The sequence below is a fragment of the Somniosus microcephalus genome, unplaced genomic scaffold (genome assembly GCF_052327205.1).
Source record: "Somniosus microcephalus isolate GS21.2 unplaced genomic scaffold, FLI_Smic_1.0 unresolved_chr2, whole genome shotgun sequence".
Taxonomy (NCBI): Eukaryota; Metazoa; Chordata; class Chondrichthyes; order Squaliformes; family Somniosidae; genus Somniosus; species Somniosus microcephalus.
This window is the reverse complement of record NW_028225180.1, coordinates 66,746,220-66,761,977: the sequence shown is the minus strand read 5'-3', so window position 1 is coordinate 66,761,977 and position 15,758 is coordinate 66,746,220. Positions and strand designations below refer to the sequence as shown.

At 44.7% G+C, this 15,758-nt stretch overlaps 1 protein-coding gene across 1 annotated transcript in view; it reads left to right on the top strand.

The window, feature by feature from the left end:
- The window catches only part of LOC147092774 (NACHT, LRR and PYD domains-containing protein 3-like), a 68,022-nt gene extending 52,815 nt beyond the window's left edge, over positions 1 to 15,207 (top strand). The window contains exons 6-11 of the mRNA XM_085976009.1: positions 4,141 to 5,896; positions 8,893 to 8,979; positions 9,197 to 9,367; positions 9,513 to 9,683; positions 9,826 to 9,993; positions 10,156 to 15,207. Coding sequence (XP_085832135.1) covers positions 4,141 to 5,896; positions 8,893 to 8,979; positions 9,197 to 9,367; positions 9,513 to 9,683; positions 9,826 to 9,993; positions 10,156 to 10,267 — 2,465 coding nt within the window. The 3' untranslated portion in view covers positions 10,268 to 15,207. The remainder of the gene's footprint in view (positions 1 to 4,140; positions 5,897 to 8,892; positions 8,980 to 9,196; positions 9,368 to 9,512; positions 9,684 to 9,825; positions 9,994 to 10,155) is intronic.
- The last annotated feature ends 551 nt before the right edge of the window (positions 15,208 to 15,758 follow it).

Below are 15,758 nucleotides of genomic sequence, written 5' to 3'. Positions count from 1 at the left end.
TTGGTCAGATGGGCGGAACAGTGGCAAATGGAATTTAACCCTGAAAAGTGTGAGGTGATGCATTCTGGACGGACTAACAAGGCAAGGGAATACACACTGAATGGTAAGACCCTAGGAAAGACAGAGGATCAGAGGGACCTTGCTGTGCATGTACATAGATCCCTGAAGGCAGCAGAACAGGTGAATAAGGTGGTTAAAAAGGCATATGGGATACTTGCCTTTATTAGCCGAGGCATAGAATATAAGAGCAGGGAGGTTATGATGGAGCTGTACAAAACGCTGGTAAGGCCACAGCTGGAATACTGTGTGCAGTTCTGGTCGCCACACTATAGGAAGGATGTGATTGCTTTAGAGAGGGTGCAGAGGAGATTCACCAGGATGTTACCTGGGCTGGAGCGCTACAGCTGTGAAGAAAGACTGGACAGGCTGGGGCTGTTTTCCCTGGAGCAGAGAAGGCTGAGGGGGGACCTGATTGAGGTGTACAAAATTATGAGGGGCATAGATAGGGTGGATAGAAAGGAACTTTTCCCCTTAGTAGAGGGGTCAATAACAAGGGGGCATAGATTCAAGGTAAGGGGCAGGAGGTTTGAGGGGATTTGAGGGAAAACCTTTTCACCCAGAGGGTGGTTGGAATCTGGAACTCACTGCCTGAAAGGGTGGTAGAGGCAGGAATCCTCACAACATTCAAGAAGCATTTGGATGAGCACTTGAAATGCCATAGCATACAAGGCTACGGACCAAATGATGGAAAATGGGATTAGATTAGATAGGGCTTGATGGCCGGCGCGGATGCGATAGGCCGAAGGGCCTCTTTCTGTGCTGTATAGCTCTATGACTCGATGACTCTATACACACCTGGCAGGATTTTGATACACTGTGAAACCCCATACACACCTGGCAGGATCCTGATGCAATACATGTACACTTGCCTCGGTTCCATAACCCTGTGAATCGCAATACAAACGTTACCTTTGTCACACAGACAATTACCACTAAAAAGCAGTGCCAGGAACCAGATGTTAATGTTTAACTGCACCCCTATAATCTGTCCCAGCATAAACTCTAGTGAAGGAGTTGAATAAATGTGAAACTTTAGAATGTTATCAATTCACAGCACTGAATGAGGAGTCAGAAATTGTCCGATCTGAGAAGATGTATGGAACATTAATCGGTAGAGAAATGTGAGGAAAAGACAATGCTCAGGGTGCAAGCAAGTTATTGGCCATTGTCCTAATGGCCGTGAAATAGAGAACCGTATTCTATTCAAAGAATAGACCTTTACTTCAGGCGTCTATGTAGACCCAATGTAATGACTAACAGAAAGATAATTCCCCAAACCTACATTATTGGAAACTAAGGCCAAAATGAAACAATGGTGTGTAATAATTGGTAGAGCAGTTCAAATGAACTGTGAATGTTTTCTGCTTCAGCATTTCACAGAGTGAAGTGGGCAGTAGTTCTATCTTTAATTCTAATCGCTGATTGGCAGGACTGATATAGAAATGCTTTCAATGAATTTTTGAGTAAAACTGCTGAAAATTTGTTCGCAATTTCTGAAACACAATATAACAGGAGAAAGAATAGGGACAGTAAAAGGCCATTTGGCCCAAATAAGCCTGTCTCTTTTCCACAGATGAACCATCTGCCCCTCCTCTCAGTGTATCCACACACACATGTTCAATTGTCTCTGGATCCCAATTACACTGCCCATTTAGTGTCCTTTCCTGGTTAATGTTCAACACTCTGTTACACATTGGGTGAAACATACCCTGATTTCCTTTCTGAATTTTGTCTTTCAATTCTCTATTATTCATTATTTTGGTAATTGTGAGACTGTTTCCTGCACTAATATTGTCAATAACATTAAAACATTTCAATAACCAAGTCTCTTGCTCAAACAAAATACATCAAACCCCCTCACCCTTCCTTCAACCTCAACTCCTAATAATTTAAATCATCTTTCTCATTCCCCTCTGTCCCTTCAGAATGGCAGTGATCTTTATCTGTGGTCAGGTGACTTTTGAAGTCCAGGTAATACCCCAGATAACCTGTCTGATTCCTGGGACAACAACAATTACATATCTGTCTATTCACAGTCTGTCCCCCTCTCAGTGTACACAATAAACTAGGTAAACTGGCCGAGACATGATACAATAACACTAGAGATCCTGTACATTAACTGTCTGTCCCTTTCGGAGTCTGCACAATATCCTAGATAACCTGCTTGACTCCTGAACAACAGCAATTTAACTCCAGTCTATTCACATTCTGTCTCCCTCAGTGTACCAATACACCAGGTAAACTGGCCAAGGCCTATTACAATAACAAAGAGCTCCTGCGCAATCACTGTTTGTTCCTTTTGCAGTCTTCACAATATCCCAGATAAACTGTCCATGTCCTGAAACAATATTAATTTAAATCTTGTCCATTTACAGTCTGCCCCTCTCCCAGTGCACACAATACGCATGATAACCTGCACGAGTCCGTGAACAATCTCATTGGAAGTCCTGTTTATTCACAGTCTGCCCCTCTGCATACAATTCCCCAGCTACAATGACACATGGAATTATTTTACGTGACAAAGGTTTAGAGTGGCAATTACAAAGCTCAAGGTCGTGTAAGCTGAAAGCTCGGCCATCACTGGTGGAACAAAAAACATTGTATATGTGAAAGAGGCCAGAATTGGAGGAGCACAGAAATATTGCAGAGTCGCAGGTCTGGAGGGTTACAGAGATAAGGAGGGGGCGAGGAGGGATTTCCAAACAAGAGTAAGAATATCTCATACGAGACGTTGTCTGACCAGGAGCCAATGTATGTCCATGAGCACAGGGGTGACGGATGAACAGGATTTGGTGTGAGTTCGGAATGTAGGCAGCAGAGCTTTAGATTAGCTCAAGTTTATGGAGGGTGGGTGGTGTGAGGCCGGCCAGGAGAATATTAGAATAGTCGAATTTGGTGGTAACCAAGGGAACGAATGAGGGTTGCAGCATTAGATGAGCTGAGGCTGGGCGGAGACGGGTTATATGGCAGAGGTGAAAATAGGCAGACTTCGTGATGGAGAGGAAATGGGGTCGGAAGCTCAGTTAATGGTTAAATAGAATGCCGAGTGAAACTTCTCTCTATTCACAGTCTGTCCATCTCGCAGTTAACATAATATTCCAGATAACCTGAACGGGGGCTGACACAATAACAGTGTGACTCCTGGACATTCAGTCCTTCCATATCCCACTGATATCCAATAACATTGGGACTCCTGGACATTCAGTCTGCTCATATCCCACTGATATCCAATAACAGTGTGACTCCTGGACATTCAGCCTTTCCATATCCCACTGATATCCAATAACATTGGGACTCCTGGACATTCAGTCTGTCCATATCCCACTGATATCCAATAACAGTGAGACTCCTGGCCATTCAGTCTGTCCATATCCCACTGATATCCAATAACTGGGACTCCTGGCCATTCAGTCTGTCCATATCCCTCTGATATCCAATAACAATGGGACTCCTGGACATTCAGTCCTTCCATATCCCACTGATATCCAATAACAGTGGGACTCCTGGCCATTCAGTCTGTCCATATCCCACTGATATCCAATAACAATGGGACTCCTGGACATTCAGTCCTTCCATATCCCACTGATATCCAATAACAGTGGGACTCCTGGCCATTCAGTCTGTCCATATCCCACTGATATCCAATAACAGTGGGACTCCTGGCCATTCAGTCTGTCCATATCCCACTGATATCCAACAAAAATGGGACTCCTGGCCATTCAGTCTGTCCATATCCCTCTGATATCCAATAACATTGGGACTCCTGGCCATTCAGTCTGTCCATATGTACTGATATCCAATAACATTGGGGCTCCTGGACATTCAGTCTGTCCATATCCCACTAATTTCCAATGGCCTGTTTCCCACAACGTATCAGATCAAGTATGAATTTGAAACTTTTCACGGCTATTGTCCACTTTGAAGCGGGATTCCCATTAATTGAGATTGCATATCTGTATGCACCTCTATTGAAGCTGAGAACTATAACTTGCAATATTTTACTGAACAGTGAAATGGTAATGAGAAGTTATTTTTCTGTTAATATAATTAACATAGAGAACCACTTTCTGTCTGTTCTAGTTGAAGATTATGAACAGAAACACAAGGATACACTCCGGGGAGAAACGGAAAATCTGAGAATGAGCACTATCCCAAAAAAGGAGGATGTTAAGAATTTACATCTGGTTGATCGATACGCTGAGCTAACGGTCATTTCCACTGTTCGAGATCGGAAACGTGTAGAACATGAACTGCTGGCAAGAGGCCGAGACCATGAAGAGTGGACAGAGAAAAATCTCCAGAGTGCACTGGAAAAAATCCAACCACATCAATTTTTCCAGAGCAGATTTTCCCGGAGAAAATCCAATTCTGGGGGTTCAGCCACAGTGAGCGGAGTCCCGGGGATTGGAAAAACAACAATGGTACAAAAGATTGTTCATGACTGGGCCACTGGGAAAATATACCCACAGTTTCAATTTGTTTTCAGTTTTAAATTCCGGCATTTGAACGCTATTAACTTTAAAATTAACCTTTTGAACCTGATACTCTTTTTCTATCCTTACTTGAGGAATGTTCTGGGAGAGCTCTGGAAGAACCCAGAGGGATTGCTGTTTATTTTCGATGGTCTGGATGAACTCAAGGACAGGATCGGTTTTACTGACAATCGGAGAAATATAGAACCAAAGCACATGTACACAGATCCCGAATGTCGATGTAAAGTATCTGATATTGTGTACAGTTTAATACAGCAGAAGCTGCTCCCAGGATGTTCAGTGCTAGTGACCAGCCGCCCCACTGCATTACCTTTATTGGAAAAGGCTGAGATCGGTGTCTGCGCTGAAATCCTGGGATTTGTTGGTGAAGAACGGAAGGAATATTTCAACAAGTTTTTAAAAAATCAGACAGTGGCTGCAGCAGTTTTCAAACACGTGGAGGAGAATGATATCCTGTACTCAATGTGCTACAACCCTTCCTACTGCTGCATCCTCGGTCTGTCACTTGGCCCCTTCTTTACACAAAGAGACAGGGAACAGCAGCGAGTTCCCAAGACCATCACCCAACTATATACCTACTATATTTACAACATTCTGAAAAACCACGGCCGAGAGATTGAAAGCCCCCGTGATGTGTTACTGAAGATTGGTGAGATGGCCTTCACAGGAGTCTCTGAGAAGAAGATTGTGTTTAGATATGGAGATTTGATCAAGTACAATCTGCAACCTTCCCAGTTCCTGTCTGGGTTCATGATGGAACTTTTGGAGAAAGATGAATCTGCCCAGAGTGCGGTGTACACATTCCCGCACCTCACCATCCAAGAGTTTGTAGCTGCACTCGCACAATTCCTGACTCCAGATCCCGGTGATATCCTTAAATTCCTCAGTGAAGCCCACATGGAGGAAGATGGGCGATTTGAAATATTTCTCCGTTTTGTTGCTGGTCTCTCCTCCCGACAGGCAGCTCAGCCTCTGGAGGAGTTTCTGGGTCCATTTCTTCATCAAACCTTCGTGATTGAATGCTTGCAGGAGCAGATTGAAGGACAGATTGGAAACACAGTGAGTGAAACTGGAAAAAGGAATCTCCTGAACATATTCCACTACCTGTTTGAGTCTCAGAATACAAAGCTTGCTCAAGCCACAGTGGGGGCTGTGGAAACACTTACATTTGGAAGCTGGTACATATCGAAAGCATTGCGACTGACCCCGATTGACTGTGCGGTCCTGTCTCATGTCATTGGACTCTGTGTTACAATAAAAGAGCTCGATCTGTGGCACTGCTACATTCAATGTGAAGGACTCCAGCGGCTGGAACCCGTACTGCACAAATGCCGAGTGTTGGGGTAACTGTTTATTTGTTCCTGTAGCTTTGAGTTCCGTTGTTTAACCGCCATTGGCTACATTGTTTCGTTAAGTACAAAACATCTTCCAGTTGAAACAAAGGGAGGAAGAGTCATAAAAACTTTACAAAAATTAACAGGACAAGGGGAAAAATGTCAATGTTGAAAATGAGAATGAAGCCTTTGCTAACAGCTAGTGCTGTTACAATACATATAAACAACTGAAAGTGTTTCAGCAGGAAGTTATGATGGAAAATAGGGATTAACAATGGACAGTAGAAAATAGATATGCTGAACATGATGGAAAGTAAGTCCAATATATATTGTGATGTATAAATGCCTTCTGGCAGCAAGGGCAACATTTAATCATTTCGAAAATGGACTTTTCCAGGTCTAATTAGTAAAACTGTTCCCAATATTGTCCATTCTATTACAAAAGCTGCCTTTGTTTTAAAAACATCAAAACTTCCCCATTGCCTGATTATATCCCAGGATACAGACACACATTGGACAACCGGCAGGAAATTTCCAATAATCCGTACCACCAGCTGGTTTTCGCACGAAGTTGAAAAATTCCGGTAAAATCACCGGTAATTGACACAGGATGCGAGGAAATCGCGGAAATTACCTCAAAATATAGCAATAGTCACACATGAAATACATGTAGATCCAATTTAATGGGGGATAAAGCGAGAGACTCCCCTCCCCTATAAAGTAGAAGTACAGGGATATTTTATAACGGAGGGAATAAACTGTCCTTGTTAAATTAAGCCCGAGAGAAGGGTTTTACAGCTGCTGTTAATGCCGGTTCTCAATATAACTCACTCACTCCGAGTTTAATAGCATAGAGTATAAAGTACAGGGAATCACTGTTTATCATTTAATTCGGGGACAATCACCCCATTCCCATTAAATCCGGGATTTAAGGAGCAGCAAAAGTGCGACAAGTTTCCCTAAATATCACTGAGCTCAGGAGGGTAATTCTGATCATCAGTGAATGAGCGACATTTAAAGGCTCCATACAGGCAGCACTTAATCCAACAAGTACATTTACTGACAGTCCCTGAATATATGCGGGGTTGGACAAAGTGAGACTCATTGTCACTGACAGGAATATCTGGTCATTAATCATAGAATGGTTACAGCACAGAAGGAGGCCAGTCGGCCTATCGGTCCCGAACCGGCTCTCTGTAAGAGCACTTCAGCTAGTCCCACTCCCTCGCCCTTTCCCCATAGTCCTGCAATTTGTTTTCCGTCAGGTGCTTATACAATGTCTTTTGGAATGAGTTGACTGAGTCTGCTTTCACCACCCTCTCAGGCAGTGCGTTCCAGAGCCCAACCACTCGCTGCATTAAAAAGTTTTTCCTCACGTGGCCTTTGGTTCTGTTGCCAATCACTTTGAACCTGTGTCCTCCAGTTCTCGACCCTTCCGCCAATGGGAACAGCTTCTATTAATTCTGTCTAGACCCCTTGTGATTTTGTAAAGCTCTGTCAAATCTCCTCTCAACCTTCTGTGCTCTAAGGAGAACAACCCCAGCATCTCTATTCTATCCACGTAACTGAATTACCTCATCCCTGGAATAATTTTCCTAAATCTATTCTGCACCCTCGCTAAGATCTTCACATCCTTCCTAAAGTGTGGTGCCCAGAATTGGACACAATACTCCAGTTGAGGCCGAACCAATGTTTTATAAAGGTTCATCATAACTTCCTTGCTTTTGTACTATATGTCACTATTTATGAAGCCCAGTATCCAGTATGCTTTTTAACCGCTTTCTCAACTTGCCCTGACACCTTCAAAGATTTGTGCACATATATCCCAGGTCTGTCTATTCATGCACCCCATTTAGGATTCTACCCTTTAGTTATGTATATCCTCTCCTCATTCTCCCTATCAAAATACATCATTTCGCACTTTTCTGCGTTAAATTTCATCTGCCAGGTGTCCACCCAATTCACCAGCCTGTCTATGTCCTCTTGAAGTCTACCACTATCCACCACACTATTCACTATACATCCAAGTTTTGTGTCATCTGCACATCTTGAAATTGTGCCCAGTACTCCCAAGTCAAATTCATTAATATATATCAAGAACAGCAGTGGTCCTAATACCAACCCCTGGGGAACACCTCTGTATACCTTTCTCCAGTCTGAAAAACAACCATTCCCCAATACTCCCTGTTGCCTATCACGTGGGAAATTTCATATCCTTGCTACCACTGTTCATTTTATTCCTTGTGCATTAACTTTCCTAGCAAACCTATTATGTGGCACTTTATAAAATGCCTTTTGAAAGTACATATTCACCAAGTCAACTGCATTGCCCTCATCAACCCTCTCTGTTACCTCAACGAAAAGCTCAATCAAGTTAGTTAAACACGATTTGCAATTAACAAATCCTTTCCTTAATTAATCCACTCTTATCCAAATGACTGGTAACTTTGTCCTGGCTGGCCTGTATTTGCTGGGTTGAATCTTGCACCTTTTTTGAACAAGGGTGTAACATTTGCAATTCTCCAGTCCTCTGGCACCAATCCCGTACCTAAGAAGCATTGGAAGATTATGGCGAATATCTCCGCGATTTCTTCCTTCACATCCTTCAGCATCCTAGGATGCTTCCCATCCGCTCCTGGTGACTTAGCAACTTTAAGTTCAGATAGCCTTTCCAATGCCTCCTGTTTATCAATTTATCTCATCCAGTATCTCCACTACCTACTGTTTCACTGTGACTTTGGCAGCATCTACTTCCTTGGTGAATATAGATGCGGAGTACTCATTTAATACCGCAGCCACTCCCTGTAACTCCATGAGTTAGTCTCAATTTTGGTCCCTAATCAGCCCTATCCCTCCTCTTACTACCCGTTTATTATGCATAATAATATGCCTACAGAAGACTTTTGATTTTCCTGAAGTTTTTCAGTGTTTCTTGCAATATCCGAGAGACAAAATTCAGATCCGGGTTTGATTCAGTTTGTTTTTCACTTCCTGTTTTTGTTTAGGCTGAGTGATAATAAACTGGGAGATTCAGGAGTGAAACTACTGTCTGCGGCTCTGAGAAACCCGGACTGTAAAATACAAGAACTGCGGTAATTACCAGAATGTTTGAATTTGTGTTTATAACACTCCAGATCTCTAAAACTGTATAATAATATTAGTTTCAATAGTAGAGTTATTATTAAACACTGTACAATTTTAATAGTATCACCAATAGCTGATTAATAAACACTGGGGATTTGGAAGGATTCCTTTTTGATACATCTCTCTTTCTTTGTCTCCCTTTTGGTCACCTTCTCTGATTCCCAGTCTGGATGCAAACGACCTAACAGCGTCCTGTACCGAGGATTTCGCCTCCGCTCTCAGTATAAACCAGTCGCTGATTATTCTGAAGCTGGGAAGTAATAAACTGGGTGATTCAGGAGTGAAGCTACTGTCGGCGGCTCTGAGGAACCCGCAATGTAAAATACAGAAACTGCAGTAAGTACGCGATTGTGTGAGATTGTGTTTATAACAACTGGATATCTGACACTCTACATTAATATTGGTATCAGTAATAGTGTTATTAATAAACACTTGGGATTTACACTGATTTATTTTCTTTCTCACTCTCTCCGATCTCCAGGCTGGATAAAAACGATCTCACAGAATCTTGTGCCGAGGATCTCGCCTTTGCTTTCAGTACAAACCGGTCACTGAACGTTCTGAACCTAAACAATAATAAACTGGGCGATTCAGGAGTGAAACTCCTGTCTGCGGCTCTGAGGAACCCGGACTGTAAACTACAGGAGCTACAGTAAGTACCAGGCTGTGTGAAATTGTGTTTATAATAACTGGATGTCTAAGAGTGTACATTTATATTAGTATCAGTAATAGAGTTATATTAAACACTGGGGATTTAATCTGATTCCTGTTATTTCTCTCTCTCTGTTCGCTAGTCTGGGCGCTGTCGGTCTCACAGATTCTGGTACCGAGGATCTCGTCTCCGCTCTCAGTACAAACTGTTCACTGACTGTTTTGAGCCTGGATTCAAACTCCTTAACAGACCAATCTGTCCTCGCTCTCTGCCGCCTCATACGGGACCGCAGTAATCTGGAGCAGATCGGGTGAGTTTTTTAATGTTTAGTTTATTAAATAAATTATAAAAGATTTAGTTAATTATAGGTAATAGCTTTCTGTAATTATTGTTGAAATATTAACCCGTCTCCCTGTTATTTACACTGTTGTGCAATATGTTTATTTCCTGTTTAATCTTTAATATTTTTCAGGCTGGCGTGGAATAACTTCACTATATTAGGAAAGCGACACCTGCAGTCAATGCACGAATGCAGACCTGGACAGATTGTGGAAATAAATGATTTCAATCAATGCGATATGTAGACATGACTATTTTTGGCCGACTTTCTGCCCCTCCACTTTAAGTGGCTGCACACCATAGAGTCATAGAGTAATACAGCATGGATAGAGGCCCTTCGGCCCATCGTGTCCGCGCCGGCCATCAAGCCCTGTCTAATCTAATCCCATATTCCAGCATTTGGCCCGTAGCCTTGTATGCTATGGCATTTCAAGTGCACATCCAAATGCTTCTTAAATGTTGTGAGGGTTTCTGCCTCCACAACCCTTTCAGGCAGTGAGTTCTAGACTCCAACCACCCTCTGGGTGAAAAAGTTCTTTCTCAAATCCCCTCTAAACCTCCCGCCCTTTACCTTGAATCTATGCCCCCTAGTTATTGACCCCTCTACTAAGGGAAAAAGCTCCTCAGCATCCATCCTATCTATGCCCCTCATAATTTTGTACACCTCAATCATGTCCCCCCTCAGCCTCCTCTGCTCCAAGGAAAACAAACCCAATCTGCCCAGTCTCTCTTCATAGCTGAAGCGCTCCAGCCCTGGTAACATCCTGGTGAACCTCCTCTGCACCCTCTCTAACGCGATCACATCCTTCCTGTAGTGTGGCGACCAGAACTGCACACAGTATTCCAGCTGTGGCCTAACCAGTGTTTTATACAGCTCCATCATAACCTCCTTGCTCTTATATTCAACGCCTCGGCTAATGAAGGCAAGTATCCCATATGCCTTTTTTACCACCTGTTCCGCCGCCTTCAGGGATCTGTGTACTTGCACACCCAGATCCCTCTGACCCTCCGTCTTGCCTAGGGTCTTTCCATTCATTGTGTATTCCTTTGCCTTGTTAGTCCCCCCAAAGTGCATCACCTCACACTTTTCCGGGTTAAATTCCATTTGCCACTGTTCCGCCCATCTGACCAACCCATCTATATCGTCCTGCAGACTGAGGCTACCCTCCTCGCTATTTACCACCCTACCAATTTTTGTATCATCCGCGAACTTACTGATCATACCCTTTACATTCATATCCAAGTCATTAATGTAGACCACAAACAGCAAGGGACCCAGCACCGATCCCTGTGGTACCCCACTGGCCACAGGCTTCCAGTCACAAAAACAACCTTCGACCATCACCCTCTGCCTTCTGCCACTAAGCCAGTTTTGTATCCAATGTGCCAAGGCACCCTAGATTCCATGGGCTCTTACCTTCTTGACCAGTCTCCTGTGCGGGACTTTATCGAAGGCCTTACTGAAATCCATGTATACCACATCCACTGCGTTACCCTCATCCACACACCTAGTCACCCCTCAAAAAATTCAATCAAATTAGTCAGACATGATCTTCCCTTGACAAAGCCATGTTGACTATCCCGGATTAATCCTTGCCTCTCCAAGTGGAGACAAATTTTGTCCCTCAGGATTTTTTCCAATAATTTTCCTACCACTGATGTTAGGCTCACTGGCCTGTAGTTCCCCGGTTTTTCCCTACTACCCTTCTTGAATAATGGTACTACATTAGCGGTTCTCCAGTCCTCTGGCACATCCCCTGTGGCCAGAGAGGTCCTGAATATATGTGCTAGAGCCCCCGCAATCTCCTCCTTTGCCTCACACAGCAGCCTGGGATACATTTCATCCGGGCCTGGGGATTTATCCATTTTTAGGCCAGCTAAAACCGCCAATACCTCCTCCCTCTCGATGTTAATATGTTCGAGCATATCACAGTCCCCCCGCCCTATTTCTATGTCTACATCGTCCTTCTCCATAGTGAAAACAGATGCAAAAAATTCATTTAGAACCCCTCCTACATCTTCCGGCTCCACACACAGATTGCCACTTTTGTCCCTAATGGGCCCTATTTTTTCCCTAGTTATCCTCTTACCCTTAATATACTTATAAAACATCTTCAGATTTTCCTTTATTTTGCTCGCCAGTGTTATTTCATGGCCTCTCCTTGATCTCCTAATTTCTTTTTTAAGTATCCCCCTGCACTTTTTGTACTCCTCTAGGGCTTCCTCCGTCTTTAGCCTTTTGTATCTACCAAAAGCCCTCCTTTTTTTCCTAATCCATTCTCGTATATCCCCTGACAGCCAAGGTTCCCTGTGGTTTTTGGAACCACCCTTGACCTTTACGGGAACATGTTGCCATTGTATGATCTCAATCTCCCTTCTGAAAGCCTCCCATTGCTCCGATGCGGATTTTCCTACAAGTAGCTGATCCCAGTCCATTTTGGCCAGATCCTGCCTTATCCTATTAAAATCGGCCTTCCCCCAATTTAGAACCTTTATTTCCGGCCCATCCCTGTCCTTTTCCATGACCACCTTAAATCTTACCATATTATGGTCACTATCACCAAAGTGCTCACCTACTAGCACTTTTTCCACTTGGCCGGCCACATTCCCTAGAATTAGGTCCAGTACCGCCCCCTCTCTTGTAGGACTTTCTACATGCTGGCTCAAAAAGCTCTCCTGGATGCACTTTAAGAATTCTGCACCCTCTAAGCCTTTCACACTCTGACTATCCCAGTTAATATTGGGGAAGTTGAAATCCCCCATTATTATTACCCTATTATTTGCACATTTCTCTGAGATTTGCCTACATATCTGTTCCTCTATCTCCCCCTGACTGTTTGGAGGCCTATAGTACACTCCCAGCAAAGTGCTTGCCCCCTTTTTGTTTTTAAGCTCCACCCATATGGCCTCATTAGAGGACCCTGCTAATATATCATCCCTCCTTACTGCAGTAATTGACTCCTTAATTAATATTGCGACACCCCCTCCTCTTATACCTCCCCCTCTGTCTCGCCTGAAGATTCTGTACACCGGAATACTGAGCTGCCAGTCTTGCCCTTCCCTCAACCATGTCTCCGTGATAGCAACAATATCATACTCCCATGTGTTTATCAACACCTTCAGTTCATCCACCTTATTTGCAAGACTCCTTGCATTAAAATAGATGCCATCCAGCCTTGCCCTTATATATTTGCCCTGTCTACCAAGCTGACTTGTTTTTTTCTCTATAATTGGCAGCACATCCCCCCCTATTTCAGCTCCCCTCTGTATCCCATCCCCCTGCCAAGTTAGTTTAAACCCCCCCCAACAGTGCTAGCAAACCTCCCCGCAAGGATATTTGTCCCGCTGTGGTTCAGGTGCAACCCGTCCGACTTGTACAAGTCCCACCTTTCCCAGAAGCAGGCCCAGTGATCCAGGAAAGTAAAACCCTCCCCCCTACACCAACTCTTTAGCCACGCATTCATCTGCTCTATCCTCCCATTCCTATACTTACTAGCACGTGGCACTGGGAGTAATCCAGAGATTACAACCTTTGAGGTCCTGCTCTTTAATCTGTTACCTAGCTCCCTAAATTCTTGATGGAGGACCTCATCCCTCTTTTTACCTATGTCGTTGGTACCAATGTGGACCACGACCACTGGCTGTTCACCCTCCCCCTCCAGAATGCCCTGCAGCCGCTCAGTGACATCCTTGACCCTGGCACCAGGGAGGCAACAAACCATCCTGGATTCACGTCTACGGCCACAGAAACGCCTATCTGTTCCCCTTACTATAGAATCCCCTACCACTATTGCTCTCCCACTCTTTTTCCCCCCTTCCTGGGCAGCAGGAGCACCCCCAGTGCCAGGAAGTTGGCTGCTGCTGCCTTCCCCTGGTGAGTCATCCCCCTCAACAGTATCCAAAGCGGTATACTTGTTTGAAAGGGGGATGTCCGCAGGGGTTCCCTGCACTACCTGCCTGCCTTTGTTGCTCCGCCTGGTGGTCACCCCCTGTGCTGCCCTACCCTGAGGCGTGAACAACTCGCTAAACGTGCTATCCACGAGCCTCTCAGCATCGCGCATGCTCCAAAATTCATCCACCCGCAGCTCGAGTGCCTCAATGCGGTCTGCAAGTAGCTGCAGCTGGATGCATTTCCCGCACACATGGTTGTCAGGGACACTGGCAGCGTCCCTGATTTCCCACATGGAGCAAGAGGAGCAGAACACGGCTCTGAGCTCTCCTGCCATGACTTACTCCTTTAATCAGTTTTAAATCCTATCGGCCCTTTTAAGGATTTCCAGCTCGAGCTGAGCGAGGTTCATCACTCAGTGTGAGGTCGGAGGCCCAGCCACAGGATCACGAGATTCAGCCGCCCAGGACCACAGCACTGCTTCTACAGGATATCCGGGGCTGAATGTTCCCCAATGGGGCAATGGGGGAATGCAAAGTCAGGAAGGGCCCAGGGTGGGGCTCAGTCGGGGCTGCAATGGGACACTGACTATTGCACTCAGTAGTCCTGGCTTTCTCTACCAAAGAGGTTTAGGACTCTGTAACAAGCGTCCCTGTGTTACAGTGTGCATCTCTCCCAGTGAGGAGTTGGACTATGTAACAAGTGTCCCTGCGTACAGTGTGTGTCTCTCCCAGTGAGGAGTCAGACTCTGTAACAAGTGTCCCTGCGTACAGTGTGTGTCTCTCCCAGTGAGGAGTCAGACTCTGTAACAAGTGTCCCTGTGCACAGTGTGTGTCTCTCCCCGTGAGGAGTCGGACTCTGGAACAAGTGTCCCTGTGTAGAGTGTGTGTCTCTCCCACGTGAGGTGTCAGGCTCTAACCGGTGTCCCTGTGTACAGTGTGTGACTCTTCCAGTCATGAGTCGGACTCTGCAACAAGTATCCCTATAATGCTCCGAGATTTCTGCACTCCTCCAATTCTGGTCTCTTGGGCATCCCCGATTTCCATCACACCACCATTCCTGGTCATCCCTTCATCAGCCTAGGCCCTAAGATCTGTCCCTAAAGCTGTCTGTCTCTACCTCTTTTGTCCTTTAAGATGCTCTCCCTACCTCATTGAGCAAGCTTTTGGTCAACTGTGTTAATATGCCCTTTTGCGGCGCAGTGTCTATTTATGTCTGATAATGCTCCTTAGGGCGTTTTACTATGTAAATACGAATTATTGTTCCTCTGTTAATAAAACTCCACTGCATACTTCAGCTCGGGCCTAATATCGTTAATTTAAAAAAATGCTTCTTTAAGATATTGAATAAAAATTATTGAAACCTGCAGTCCAACTCCTCCAAACAGCATCATAGATGCGATGGGTCTGTCCATTGAACTGAGCAGCTTTTACTCGGGTGGCTGGATATGCAATTTATGCAAAATGATGAGACGGACTGTGAGCAAAAATCTCAGCTGAAATTCCACAAAATGGCCACCGCATACATAATACAAGATTGCTATCATGAGCCTGCTGCAAAATTGCTGCCATGAACCGGCACAGGCACGGTGGGCCGAATGGCCTCCTGTGCTGTATCATTCTAAAACTTGCAGCAAAACGGCCAGCATTGTTCCTACAGCAAAATGCCCAACTGACTAAGTAAAAAAGAGAATGTTCCTCATCCCCCCACCCCCTCAATGGCCTCTCTATGAATTAATTCAAAATTACTGGGATAGAGGGGCGAATGGGACTGACTGGTTTGCTCTACAGGGAGCCCACATGGACTCGATGGGCCGAATGGCCTCCTCCTGCGTCGTTATGACACGA